Raw genomic sequence first — 15,122 nt, forward strand, 5'->3', positions numbered from 1 at the left:
TAATGTTAAAAGTCGAAAGCATCCTTACGGACCGTGAATGTTAAAATATTGTTTTAACGCCCATTGGATGAAAAAGTTTCGTGCTCGTTTGAATCTTATTCATTTCCAATCCTTTTCTTGCATTTTCTTTTTCATACTGAAAACAAGTTAAATAAATATTATTTTTTCTTCGTCTTGCCCAGAATAATTCTTTTAATAATACTTATAGTCTGCCAACAAATATTTGTCTTGATTTATTTTATAGCAAGTAGTTGTCTTTTTTCACGGAATCACTGAATCAAGTACAACTATGACCATCACTTTTTTTCTTTCTTTCCCACCTCGTTCAATTTTGCTGCTTTTCTTTCTTAATTTTAACGATCTTATATTATTGAACGTTTACTAAAATTAAATATCTTTTTTTTTACCATAATGTTTAATGTATGCCGTCCTTAAAAATGCCCATGGGCGTATGTACAAATAAAGAAAATAAAATAAAATTGGTTACTCCATACATAATGAATAATAATGCTGATAAAAAAATATTCTTCTCATGTTTCATGTTAAGCCCTAAGAAAAAACTAGTCAAATATAATAAATAATTGAAGGGTACACGAAAAAACTGATTTTTTGCATTCTTCAAGATTTTAATGCCATTAAATGTGGTTCCTTATCTTGTAAACTTTATATTTTAAAAAATGGTATCACGGCTGGTAAAAATGTAACAATTGCTTTAATAAGCTTGTTTTGTGTGTTCAAAAATGGACCCTTCTTAGAAGTAGCGTTTTTGGTTTTGTTTTTTTCAGTTTCGTTTTTGATAATGAAAACCTACTTTAAATTATTATTTTCAGCTGTAAGCATTTGATAAATGTGGTATATTGGCAACACTTAACTTTTGACCATAGAAAAATAAATCTGTTTGACTAACGTAAATGAGAGGGACTACTTTTAATTTTGTGATAAAAAATAAATAAAAAAGAGATTTCACAAATAGAAACAACACCCATAAGTCGTTAAATAAAAGTCTCAACAAGCCAAGGTAACTTTTCCATTCATTTCAGAGGTTATTATTTTAATGCTAACGTCATTAATTCTGGCACGTACGTAACATAAAACCGAACTCGTATCTAATCATTGTTCTGTATAAGGTTAATCATCCGTCAATTTGATTAATTGAACTTTCGAATTTTTAACAGAGGCCTTATTTATATATTCCTAATACCCTTCACCATGTCAGAGACATTATTTCAGTATATTTTAACGAACGTATTCGCGGATAACCTTATAATTATATTTACAACCCCTTCCACTGTTACATAAAATTCAACCCTTGATTTCAATACTTCTCAGTGTTTAATTCAATTAATAAATGTTTATATGTTTACCATTTTACGCCCTCGCCCCCGTGTTTAGTGTTGACTAGGGTTTTTAAAGTTTTATTGCTTATTAATTTATAATTTAAATATACATTTTCTACTCAATTGGACTGTTGTCCTGTATTGATTCTGAGCATTCACAATCTACATATTTTTTTATTCCATTATTCAAAGTATACATAGGTATACACAATACTACAACTTACATTTCCCGACTTGCTAGAAGAAAAAAAACCTTGTCTGTTGATGGTTTGAAGAAAATCTGGGCCCCGATTACAATGGGAAGTTAACAGAGTTATCTTCGACTGTCTATAAAGAAAAATCTATGTTTGTGTATGAAAATGAATATATTTGCATGAACATTTAAAGTATCTTTTTTAGTAACCAATAATTGAACATGCATAGAATTAAGAATAGTCCAGAAACCGCATACGAGCATCAAACAGAAGGCGAATAAACTACTCATAAATGGTAGTTTTATGTTTTGACCCATTAGTTTCATTGTAGACGTTGCTCAGTACGCAACTCCTGATTTGAATTTAACTATGCCGTGTTGTGTCCTTTTAAAGTGCAGAAATACTGCTAGGATCTTAAAGAAACAGGATGGGATCACATTTCATTGTAATTAGCAAACGAATGTTTAAGTAGTAAATACATTACTTAAAAATTGGACATTTTGTTAGTGTTGCCAGGGTAGTAATTTTTTTCCCCTACTTTGCTCATCTAATGAGAGAACTAATGAAAATTGGACCTCGGATCAAACAACTATGTGGTAGACATTGTACAGACATTATCTTTAAAACATCAAATATTATTTAACATGATATAAAAATATCCGTTTTATGTAAAATAAAATTTGTTTCATATTTTATGTTCAAAATTCATTCAATTACTCTTATTAAATGACCCTTTACTTATCTACTCTGTTGTGTCAATGTTTCCGCATGAACAATAAAAGTTTAGAGAAATTAACAGATAACTTTTTTTTACCTTACATTTGTGTTATGATTATATTTTTCCCATCCTGCAACATTACGCGGCGTCATCACGAATGCGCGCGGCGAAAGTGGGGCATAGTGGGGGGATTTTCGGACACAGTCCGATGTATTCAAATATGATTCTACGATCCGCTCCTTCTGGACTATTCTTAATTATATGTGAACATGTATGAAAGAAAAAAATGTATGCATAGTCTGCTTTTCATACAGAAAACTTAATTTAACTTTGTAGATAAAATTGAAGATAAATGTTAACTTCCCATTGTAATCGAGGCCCTGGTAAACTCTTGCTGCTGACTGTTTTTTATAGGGACACAATATCTCCTCCTACCATGCGATTACTTCAGTTTCATGTAGGTTAGAGCCGTCTTTTCACAACCAATGTCTTTTGGACTGACGGTTATAACCGCCATTTTCTAAATAAAACTGCAAACGTGTTAGTTCAGCTTTGTCAATGTGTAAATTCTTCTCTCAGTACCCTGTCAGGTTTCCCCAACGTTGGCAATCACTCTGGCGAAAGTCTCTGTCCTGTACTGCCCGGAAAATCTGCTCCACAGTCCTGAAGCCAGTCCAGTCTCGTATATTACGCAGCCAGGACATCTGTCTTCTTTCAGTCCCTCGGTGACCCTCAATCTCGTCCTTCAATATTAAATGAAGCAAGTAGTACTTTTCGCCACGCATTATTTAATCTTTTAACATATACGGCAAATCTGCCTTTTACAAAAATTTGTAATGTTAATGGTCGGCCTCGTGGTGTAATGGTCAGCGCATTTGTCTACCATGCAAGAGGTCTCCGGTTTAATTACCGACATGGTTGATTTAAAATATTATTTAAAAGGGTGTTTTTATAACTAGAATATTTTATAATCCCTAGACTGGTACCTGATCACCTTACCTTCATGTAACAAAAATGATCGAGATACGCTGCGATTGGTGTACCAATGCAGTGCCCTACGCATCATCAAGCGCAAAAAGGGAATGATGACGATAATATTAACATATTTGGTTTAATTATTTTTAAAAAAACATAAATTACCTTTTACCCAAGATTTATAAACAAAAATTAAACCTAAAAATTATACAACGTATTCAGTAGAAAGTTTAACAATTTAAGAATAAATGTAAAAATCAAATTAAATAACAAAATATTTTAAAGTAGTAAAACAAGAACTGTTTCATACAGCTGGGCAAAGTGAACAAAAAATTGTATATATTATGAAATTTATAAATAAATAAATTTAATTACCATTCACCATCTTTGAAAGGGTTCAAAAGGTTTGTTATAGTTTGTTTGTATCCTATAGCTGTATAGAGGAACAATACCCTACATTAAATATATCCGATACGTGGGAATAACTATTGCCGATTTCATGAAGCCTGTTCAATACGGCATTACAAGTATACACTGTCCGTGAATTGTTGCTACAAAACAGTGGCACCTGTCTTTTATATGCCCAATACGAAATTTTACAAACTTTTGTAGTGGTTAAGAGTTCGAGCTCGACTTCTGAGTTTGTTATCAGGACTGTCCGAGATATCTTAAGCATTCTGCGATGCAACCACATCTCAAAAGCCTCCAGACTGTTCATAGTGTTCATCTTCAGAGTCCAAGTCTCACAGCCATACGACAATACAGACCACACATTACACTTGACCAATCTTTGTCTCATTTTCAAGAACATTTAAGTACTAATATTAAACATCGTCATCCCCTTTGCGACTTAAGGGTGTATAGGGCACTGCATTAGTACACCACCTGCAGCGTAGCTCGTAGTGACCGACTGAAACAAGATTTTCAGTCGAAACAGAATTTTGGCTTCTGTTCTAGTTTCGGCTGAAACCTTAACTTAAACTTATTTAAATAACTAAAAAATTACTCTGCCTGTGACGTCACAAGTTCTCTACGGTCAGTTGGCTTCCCGGGAACTGGAAATGTATCACAGCACTCTAGTCATTGGTTGATTTCAGAGAGCTAGTAACGTCGTTCAAAGTGTAGTAGTTCATTTTTATCAAAATCATTTTTATTGATTTTTTCATACATTTTTGAAAACCTTCACCGTAGAATTAAATGCTCTCATTTTTACCACGCTTAAGAAAACATTTTTTACGTCCAATTTTCCTTGCACTGAACTTCCTCATTACTACAACTAGGTAACTTCAAAATCAGCATTTTTTTCCTTCTCTACTCCTCCATGAGCGCTACAATGACAAATCATATCAAGATGATTTGAATGCATCACGACTTGTCTATTTGTAGCATTTATTCAGAAAGATACAGTTTTAGTGGTTAACTCAAAGATGCCGATTGCTACCTAGTTGTATTATTACCCCACGATATAATCCGATGTCTAGTGATAAACCAGCCAATGACGGCTTATAAGATCTCTTCTCGTTAATGTGCTCCGTGTTGCGATACATTTCTAACCAAATCAACCCTTTTCAGATGTCTCGGAACGAAAGTCCCTCCCACTGGAGCTCGGGCGTGGAGGACCGGCTGCTGAAGGACGCCGCCTTCACGGAGGACATCAGCGTGCGCATGCGCGTGCCCAAGCGCATCACGGCGCGGGGCGAGCTCAGCGACGACGAGCTGCACCCCGCGCCGCCGCCCTCCTGGACCAACCACCGGGAGAAGTTCGACATGAACGTGCCGGACAGGATCATGCTGCTCGGCCAGGACCAACACTTGGGTAAAGATGGACATTACTATTTTGGTTTATTATCATCAGAGTTGGAAAAATCTAACATTTATAAATGACTAGCGTATAACAGTAAGCATTTTGTAGCTGACTGGAACCTAATAGAAAATTCTGAACTAACAAACCATCTCGCCGTTTTCCGCGGAGCAGGCAGAGAGGATAAAAAGCCATATCACAGTCTTTTTTAAATATTTTTATTTATTTCACATAAAACATTATATTTTTTATATAAACACCTCACTGGGCATAACCCTTGTCGTGGCATTCATTTACATTATTTTTATTTTATGTTCTAGTACATGATAAATGTAATATAATATAATAAATAACACTGTATGGATATAAACATAAATAGCAGACATGCAACAATAATTCCCAGTTCGAATAGACTACTGTTTTAGTGGGGTGACTCAATTGGTGATCTCAAGGCAGTTTTCAGGACCCAAATCCAGACGCCATTTTTTAACAAATAAATTAGATTTCCGTTTATTTGTATTCAATTTTAAATCAAGAGGTAAAGTGTTGAAAATTTTGGGAGCAAGGTACATGTGACTCCTCCGACCAAACGATGTTGTCATTTTAGGTGGCACAAATAGTCTTCTTTTTTTATCTTGTTTCATAGATTGTATTATATTAACTGCCACCATCTTCTCGTGCACACACGCCGATTATTCCGACTTTTGACAAGTCCGTCTTCTAGGATTTGTTGAATTTGATCATGCCATGTCTTTCTCAACATTCGATTTGTAAATTATTGTTCTTACGCCGTCCATTCCACTCCACATGTCCAAACCAACACAGCACTCCTTTCTTGATTTTGTCGATCATGCGTGTCTCGTAAACATACTTCTCAGATACACTAATTCCTAGTATGAAAACACACATTTAAATAAATATTTCACACCGATGGATGATCACACGAGGCCGAAATTATTTAGTCAGATTAATCTCACCCGCATCAATAAAGGTTTCAGCTCTTTAACTTCACAAAGTCAACAGATGAAATAATTGAAGGAATAATGATGTTCAAACGGCGGCCTCCGCGGTGTAGTGGTCAAGACGCCTGACTCACACGGAAGGTTCCGGGTTCGATGCCCGGTGAAAACACAAAAATTAAATGTGATTTTTCTCGAGCCCGGGTGTTCTGTGATGTAATTCACCACTGTAATTGGGCCTCCTGGCTTGTTGTGGTGCAAAAAAAAAACATAGGCAGCATGGTGAATGTGTTACACAGTGTGTAAAGTGGCCACTAAAACCGTACTCGATTAATATATTAGTTAAGTTATCAAATTTCTGACACCTTTTGATTGATCATAGAATCTGTTCATATTTGTTTTGGTCAAAGTTTATTTATTATCAAAACTGTGTTTTTATACTTATCATAAATTCAAATGTACATTGCATGATAAGATCTCGTATTTTACCAGGTAGGAGTTTGAATATAAATCTCAAATTCTGTCACCAATCATGTCTTTGTTTCGGATGTCCAATGTTTGTACACACAGTAAAACTCCAATAATCCAGATTGACGAGTGCCAGACGTTATCCGGATATGCAGAAATCCGGATAGTTGGGTTATCAAGCGAAACTAATATTAATTTTATTCAAACTTTGCAAAATTCAATGATCCATTCCTTTTTATCATGTTGACCCTTCCGGAAATCAAACCCAGGACCTCAGGCATGGCGGGCAAACACGCCAACCACTACGCAACGAGGCGGACTTGTCTCCACTCGACTTCCTTATTCAGGATTTTTACCTGAGTTCTGGTTCTGTTTCACCCACATAACTGTATTCTTCATCCGCCTGGACACAGTACAATTATTATTATCATAGGCCCATTTTCAACGAGTTGTAAATAACTCACTATTAGAAAATAAGAATCGATTTGGGGTAGAGTGGGATTCGAACCGCCGACCTTTGATCCGTGAGTCCGAGACACTAGCCACGGGACCACAACCCGACTATATGATGCCACCTTTCTTCCCAGGAACACGCGCGCCGCCTCGCGAGATCACCCTGGAGAACTCGGTCTTGGGGGGCACGATGGGAAAGCGCGACGAGGGCACGGTGCGCGTGCAGACGCCGCCGCGCGTGCTGACGCTGCAGCAGCACGCCTTCCCCAGCGCCGACGACCCGCCGCGCGTCGCGCCCCCCGCCCCCGCCCTGCAGACGGGGGCGCTAGTGGCCGTCACGGCCAATAACCACAACGACTCGAGACTCGCGTTCAGGTGAAGAATATTTTTTGTCTAATCATCATTATTATATGCAAATAAAATATCGTATACTGTATACTGGCAAAAAATGTTAACTCGAAAATATGCAGATTTTACTTAATGATGCAGTTTTGTAAAGTTTTTAACGCTCTACAAACTGGCAAAATACACTAAGCCCCGTATGCAGAGACAAAACTTAAGGTGAGGAAAGTACATTCTAATCTCATATGCAGAGAATAACTTGAAGGTGAAGACAACAGAATGTACTAACCTCACCTTAAGGTTTGTCTCTGCATACGGGTATAAGTCATTTTAAATTTCATATATCTGTAGTTTTAGCAACTTGTAAAAGAACGGCACCTTTCTTCTCAGAATTTCCCCTTAGCTTTGCTAAACGCTGTATAAAACTAAATACGCAGCAGCGTTGGGAGGATCATTACCGCGCTTCTTCTACGGGTAAAATCACTCAAATGTTTTTCCCAACGCTGGCTGATGCAGCAAACTTCCGTCATCATCACCAAAGTACTTTCGAAACGACCCAAATTTTTACCGGACACGGAGCTATGAGAAGTTATCTAAATAGGTTTAAATTACGGAATGATGACTATTGTCCATGCGATGATATTTCTTCACAGAGTATCGAACATCTGTTATTTCAGTGCCCATTTTTCAGTTTGCAACGCTATAATCTTGAAGCAGAATGCAGGAAAGATGGAATATCCTTAACAGATATCCACACTGTAGTTAGAAGTAGTTATCACACGCCATTGTTCTTGGACTTTGCAACAATGGTGATTGGACTCATAAAGGTAATAAACCAAAATCAGTGATCGAACATCCCATTTCCAAGACAAACAAAAACGTTTTTTTCCAAGTATCTTAGCCTTGTACATGACACGTAAGGCAAATACAGGGGTCCAAATATATATAAAAAAAAAAAAAATTTAAATCTGTAGTTTTAAAAATAAATTTAAGGTTACGTCCATAATTCAGGCAAACGCTTTTACTTGATATAAAATTAAGAAACAGGAAAATTAAAAATATGTTCTTAAATGAGCACTTAACATCTTACTATATTTAAATAATATCTTTAACAAATTACAACAGGGATGGAGAATACCTTAAATAAGGGAATATGGAAGTCTAGGCATTTACAGGGCTTATGACCTGTCATTGGCTGGTTTAAGTGGCCACTTTACACACTGTGTAACCTTCACCATTTTGCCTATGTTTAAACATCCATATTTCTTCAATTCTTCCATTTGTTGATTAAAGTTAAGTTAAAGAGCTGAAACCTTTATTGTTGGGAAGAGATTCATCTGACTGAATCATTTCACATACTAGGCAACGCCTGAAAACAATTTTTCAATTTTTAAACTTCTTCTTGGACCAGTTGGTTTCATTTCATCACAGTATTTCATGATTGTCAGATGAATCTCTTCCCAACAATAAAGGTTTAAGCTCTTTAACTTCACTTAAATCAACAAATGGTGAATGTTACACAGTGTGTAAAAAGTGGCCACTTAAACCAGCCAATGACAGGTCATAAGCCCTGTAAATGCCTAGACTTCCATATTCCCTTATTTAAGGTATTCTCCATCCCTGTTGTAATTTGTTAAAGATATTATTGTTGTATCATGATATGAATGACACTTGCAGTCAGCAATATATTATTACTCAATGTCTATCTCTAGGACAATGTCACGGTTTATTGTCCTTTCTTCCGAATCTCTGTTCACACTAGGACAATAAGCCCTACGCTGAGACATGACCTTTATTCTTCCATGCATAGTTCCGTATTCTTATTTAAATACTAGATTTAAAATTCAAGCTATTCTCCATTCTTCTTACCAATTTGTGTTTGTGTCATTTTCAGAGAGAACACCCCCCCCGTGGAGGGCAGCCTGTCAGCCGGGGAGGAGGTGGTCCACCTCCGGAGGCAGGTGGCTCGCATCAACCGTCGCGTGATGGCGCTGGAGCTGGACTCCCTGCAGCGCCAGCAGCGCGACCGTCTCGCCGCCGCCCTCGGCCTCGCCTACCTCGTCTTCAAGGTCATCGCCTGGCTCAACCGCTCCTGAGCGCACCCCGCCCAGGTGTAGGCCCACCGAGACGTAGGAATAGAAACCAAATTCTTCTTTCTTTGCTCATCATCGTCATTTTCCTTTCTGCACCCAGTGGTGCATAGGGTACTGCATTTGGTGATCATCTGTCACATGAAGGTAAGGTGATCAGTCTCACGCTTCAGGTGCCAGTCAGGAACAAAGAAATATAGCACTTTAAACACCTTAAAAATCAGTATTTCATGTCAACCCTGCCAGGAATCGAACCCAGGATCTCAAGAATGGTGGGCGAACACGTCAACCACTACACAGCTAGGCGGACTTATCTTCACTCAATTTCCTTATAAAGGAGAGCAGCCATCAATTCGAAAACACTCGTCAGACGGATACAAATCCAAACGTCAAATGTTCAACTATAGCCTAAAGAATCTACTTTCTCTAAGTGATTTCAATAATTTAGAACATTAATTTGTATGTTCAGTTTTTTTAAATTTTTTTATAAATTTATTGCATAAAAATTAGTAAACATATTTAATAGCAGGGAATCTACATAAAACTAATTAATAGAAAATGAAAACGGAGTGTTCTCTGTTTATGATAGTCTCCATCTAACATGGCTCAGCCTGTTCTAAGATAGTTCAGTTTCTTAATACATTTCATAATAAGACTTACATTTCTTTAAAATCAATAGACATGATCAAATTATGGGTTTGAATATGTCTGCCTCTGAGGTACAGATATTGTACACTGAAAAATAGTATTTAAATAATATATTCTTTTTAATTTTTAACACAGTTATTTACGACTTACAGAAAATGGTTAAAAATTTCAATATTTATATAAATCATAACAACTCAAATATTTCTACATATTTTTATCATCAAAAAATCATTTAATTAATTTTTAATATCGATAGATTCAGGGGGCAATTACAAACGCTGTCTTCATAGGTACATATCGAGATGGTATGATTAACTTTTCTATCATCTGTATCTATCTCAGTATGACGAAGCCGGCTTTACCGGCACGTCGATATGTGTTTTCGGGAAGATAAGGCTATCGATGTATAAAATGAAATGGAAATATTAATTTTTACAGTTCACATTTAGTCGCAACATCTCTTCCGAAGAGTTGGCCATTAAACCTTACGGCTCATGCGATCTGACCCATGCGGTGTAACTACCTCGATTTTTCAAACTCAACCACTAGACGGTGCTGTCTCAACTGCCAAAATTTACTCCGCGCTCCATGACAAATAGATATTTATTCATTTCTCTCATATTTAAAATAGATTAAAAGTAGTTACCTGAAAACGATTTCAATTTAAATAAACCACAATTAAAGCAAAAAGTGTTTGTTTGAACATAATTTTTGACACTTTAAGTGTGTAGATATGTATGTGTAGGGTATCGGTCCCCTCAGTGCATATCGATGTACTTACCCAAAACTTGAAGATGGGTGTATCTTCGTAATCGCTCGGGAGAATTTATCTTCAACTATCGCAGTGAAGGTATGGCTTCCGTATCTTCAGATTGTAATTGCCCCCCTGAAATGCTCACCAACTACGTGTCCAAAATGGCCGAAAATTTATAGATTCATATTATGAATATGTGTAACTAACTAGGAAAAAGAAATTGCCTCTTACATTCAATGGATCAATAATACAAAAATGTATTTTTGACTTAGAGTTTATAACCTAATAGTCACCCATACGGAGAAAAACCATTCTGTCATTATTGACTACGGGCCGTAGGTACTTGTGTTGAGAATTGCGAGCGCAAACCGAAACCGTCCGTTACACATTTGTTGTTAAACTAACCAAACTAAAACCAAACCAAAAATTTGGAACGCTTTTGTTTTATGCGATAGAGCTTAAGGGCTTCTCTAGAAAATTATTACTCTGAGGTTTTTGAGTTTAGTATGCAGAAATCTTTCCGATTATCGGTTCTATCCATAACACTAAGACGTACCTACGCAAAATCTATTCTAATTTAAATGAGTTTTGCTGTAATCTGTTTAAAAAGTTGTTTTCTCCTCTCGTCAACATAAGCTTTTTTTAGATATTTTATGTTATTGACCCGTCGTATTCCGATTGAAATTAAAAATATTCGCCATATCTGATCTAATACAACATGTCAATCTCGATAACTCCCCGGGGGGGTGGAATCAACGGTTGTCGACAAACATCGAAGATAAAATAATTTGGCAAGCTTGGAAACGGAACAATATTTCTCAAATTTATCTGCTGGACAGAAACATTTTCCTCAGTTACAAGTTTTCTAATGAGACGATAATGTTCTGTTAATCGATGCATTTAAATTTGTCGGTATTAAACAACATAATTAATTGGCCATGCGCATTGCTGGTACATAAAATAAATGTATCATGGAGGTAAACAGAATCGTTTTATGCAAGTAATATTTCTTCTACGCAATTAACGGTATCTCGAGAATTATTTTCTTTGCAGAGAGACTCTTGAAGAACACTTTAAATTCAATATGAATTATGAATAGCATTTGTTTGACTTTGTTGATATATATTTATGATGAAAGGAGTGTTACGGTAATGTTATTTGATAGATATCTTTACTCCCTTTGTTTTAGAAATTAAAAATCCAACACAATATGATGAGCCTATCTGTTCACTGTACAGGGAGGTTTTCCTTTGACAGTTTGCCACTTTTTCATGCAACTCGATTTAGAAATGTTACACTAGAGCTTTGAATTTGATTAAAAAAATAATGATTTTGAAAAATGTTTTCTGCTTATTTTCATAGTAGTTCAAGTTTTATGAATGATTGAACTCCGAAAAAAAACAGTTTCTAAAATGCTACATATTCAAGTTTTTGGAGTGGAAAAGTGTGTGTTGTTTTCTATTCAGAGGCTAATTATAATTAATTACATAATTGAAGGATGACGCTGTATCTCATGACTTATTTTAGTTAGTATTGTATTTATATCAGTCGAGGGATGGAAAATGACAAACAAATTAATGCTTTATTTAAAAAAATTTACTGAAAATGTCCGTGTACTTTAAATTTTGAAAACTTCACCATTTTCACGTTTCAAATACATAGTTCACATAGAGGACATTTTGGGTTAGTGACGATATGTATCTTTGTTATAGAAATTAGTGTGATTTTTGTGCTAAATATCTTCCCACACTTATCTTACAGAAAATATTATTATTTTATAAATTGGATACTTAATATATGATAAAAATTTAGTTATACTGTTAAATATTGACAATGCATGGTTAGTTATTGACTTTCACATCATTTTTAGTTTTTAGTCTAAACTATAAGTATATATAAGTAACATAAACTACTAATAGTTTATGTTACTTATATTTCAACAAAAATTCATTCAGTACGGAGATATTTAAAGAAAAAAAAACTTTAGTTTTAAAAGTACTAATTTATTATGCTCATTTAATATTATAGAATCACGCGCAATATGAACTAGAGATAATTTATGCTTTTTAGTATAATTATGTAGTGATAAACTTTGGTCACTAAGAAAAGTATTGTACGCGCACTATAAATAACCAAACTCATAAAATACCATTTAAATTATTATTTTTTTAATGTTTTTCTATTTGTTTCATTTTTAATTAAGAATGCCACTTTCTTGAAAATTTAAAATAAATTTCCTTTCAAATGATTCGTTGGACTGAATTTGCATTTCTAACATTAGAACATTTATGTTTAGACACTGCTACAATCTCTAATTTTCAATATTCAAAAAAAAATTATGAAGTCTCGTGGACATTTTGATTAAATAAAATTGTAACGCTCCGAGAAAATGACTGTTAAAATGGTTATTCAAATGAAGAAATTTAGGGCTTCCAGCAGTGTGATTCTGAACCCTCTTTAAGGGCTAAAGAAAACGTTGCCAGCGTGTAATTTACGTACTAATTACGTGAGATTATCACTAGAGAGCATTCAGAATCGCACTGCAGGTACCTCTCTCAGGTTCACACCAAAGCTCTGCATCTCCTCTGCCGCTCCAGTATGTCCTGTGCTGCCCCCTTTAGTTCTTCATATGACTTGCAGCTCATATCCTCACATAAATCTTTACAGTATTCTCGGCGAGGGCGCCCCTTGTAGTTAGCCCCCTCTATTATCTCATGTTACACCCTCGTGTAGCACATGTGTCCATTCCATCTAACACGTATTTTGGAGAATATCAAAGCAGGTATCCAAAAAGTTATTTATTATTTTTAAAAGTGTCCCCTAACCCAAAACCATAGAATTAAGAATAGTCCAGAAGGAGCGTAGAATCATGTTTGAATACATCGGACTGGGTCCAAAAATGCCCCCACTATGCCCCACTTTCGCCGCGCGCATTCGTGATGTCGCCGCGCAATGTTGCATGATGGGAAAAATATAATCATAACACAAATGTAAGGTAAAAAAAAAAGCAATCTGTTAATTTCTCTAAAATTTTATTGTGCATGCGGAAATATTGATCGACACAACAAAGTAAAGGGTCATAAAATAAGAGTAATTGAATTAATGAACTTTGAACTACAAATATAAAACAAATTTTATTTCACATAAAACGGATATTTTTATATCGTCTTAAATAATATTTGATGTTTTAAAGATAATGTTGGTCTAATGTCCACCACAGAGTTGTTTAATCCGAGGTCCAATATTCATTAGTTCTCTCATTAGATGAGCAAAGTAGGGTAAACAAATTTAATGCCCTGGCAACACTAACAAAATGTCCAATTTTTAAGTAATGTATTTGCTACTTAAACATTCGTTTGCTAATTACAATGAAATGTGATCCCATCCAGTTTCTTTAAGATCCTAGCAGTATTTCTGCACTTTAAAAGGACACAACACGGCATAGTTAAATTCAAATCAGGAGTTGCGTACTGAGCGACTTCTATAAAGAAACTAATGGATCCAAACGTAAAACTACTCATTTATGAGTAGTTTAGTCGCCTTCTGTTTGATGCTCGGATGTAGTTTCTGGACTATTCTTAATTCTATGCCCAAAACCTATTAAACATTGTACAAAATAATTGTTCCGAAACCTTAACGGGAATTATTGCACCTCATTAGCCTTTCGTGGTGAGTAAATTGCCTTTTTTCGGTTACACAATTTTTATGGGCTAGTTAATTATATCTTAGCTAGTAAAATGTACTGACAGTCCTGTAATTATTTTTGTCTTTAGGATACGTGTTCTAATTAAGAGTCAAATGCTTAGAAAATTCAGAGCGAAAATAACGTTTTCAAGGCATGTTTTAAAAAATGGATCAACAATTGTTATTTCTCGTTTTCTATTATGTAAGTTAGGTACTGCTGAATTAATAAAATATAAATATGTAATTTTGTGTTTTTTATACCATTTTTTCAGAAAATTAAAAACGGCGTATAATATTTTATCTTTGAAGTCTCTCCACACCTTTGCTTCTCAATATTATTTTTGTACATTTTTATAGCGATTGAATTAATAATTGAATACAATAAAAGTTTTAGATTTCTCAGAGATTTGTGAATCCATTACATGCTCCTTTTTAGTCACTGTAAAATAATTTTGTACACAATTAAAAATCAAATCTTTTATTTTACGAATTTTCAAAAATAATGTTTTAAGTGATGAGAATTTTCGGTAGCAAAAGTTAATTCCCATATACATTTCTTTGTGGTTCTAGCTTATTGACATTAAAATTATAAAATGAACTGATTTTTAGATTGAATTTTTGGTTTTATAGTTTTAGAATCTATTACTAACACAAATCAACCCAAAGATAACCGTCTTCTTGCGAGAAACGTTGCAACGT

The 15,122-nt window shown here is 35.1% G+C and overlaps 1 protein-coding gene and 1 long non-coding RNA gene across 2 annotated transcripts; one reads left to right on the forward strand and one right to left on the reverse strand.

The window, feature by feature from the left end:
• The first annotated feature begins 839 nt into the window (after positions 1-839).
• Positions 840-9,580, forward strand: Tango11 (transport and golgi organization 11). Its single transcript, XM_088238910.1, has 4 exons — positions 840-1,018; positions 4,797-5,040; positions 7,040-7,280; positions 9,142-9,580. Exons 2-4 carry the CDS (start codon positions 4,797-4,799, stop codon positions 9,341-9,343), a joined length of 687 nt encoding a protein of 228 aa, XP_088095036.1. The 5' UTR covers positions 840-1,018; the 3' UTR covers positions 9,344-9,580.
• Positions 9,581-11,405: 1,825 nt separating this feature from the next.
• LOC148273302 (uncharacterized) lies at positions 11,406-13,746 on the reverse strand. The gene is made up of 2 exons (XR_015824617.1): positions 12,653-13,746; positions 11,406-12,617 (listed from the first exon to the last, which is right to left on the reverse strand). It is a non-coding gene; the product is annotated as an uncharacterized LOC148273302 (long non-coding RNA).
• Positions 13,747-15,122: the final 1,376 nt, after the last annotated feature.

This window comes from Micrasema longulum, unplaced genomic scaffold (assembly GCF_059751315.1).
Source record: "Micrasema longulum isolate JH-2025_06_02 unplaced genomic scaffold, ASM5975131v1 h1tg001995l, whole genome shotgun sequence".
NCBI lineage: Eukaryota > Metazoa > Arthropoda > Insecta > Trichoptera > Brachycentridae > Micrasema > Micrasema longulum.

Excerpts from the sequence above, each read along its gene's own strand:
- Tango11 (XM_088238910.1), top strand. The coding sequence starts at position 4,797 with ATGTCTCGGAACGAAAGTCCCTCCCACTGGAGCTCGGGCGTGGAGGAC. Across the intron at positions 5,041-7,039 it reads CGGCCAGGACCAACACTTGG|GAACACGCGCGCCGCCTCGC; the intron begins GTAAAGATGGAC and ends CTTTCTTCCCAG. Across the intron at positions 7,281-9,141 it reads GACTCGAGACTCGCGTTCAG|AGAGAACACCCCCCCCGTGG; the intron begins GTGAAGAATATT and ends TGTCATTTTCAG.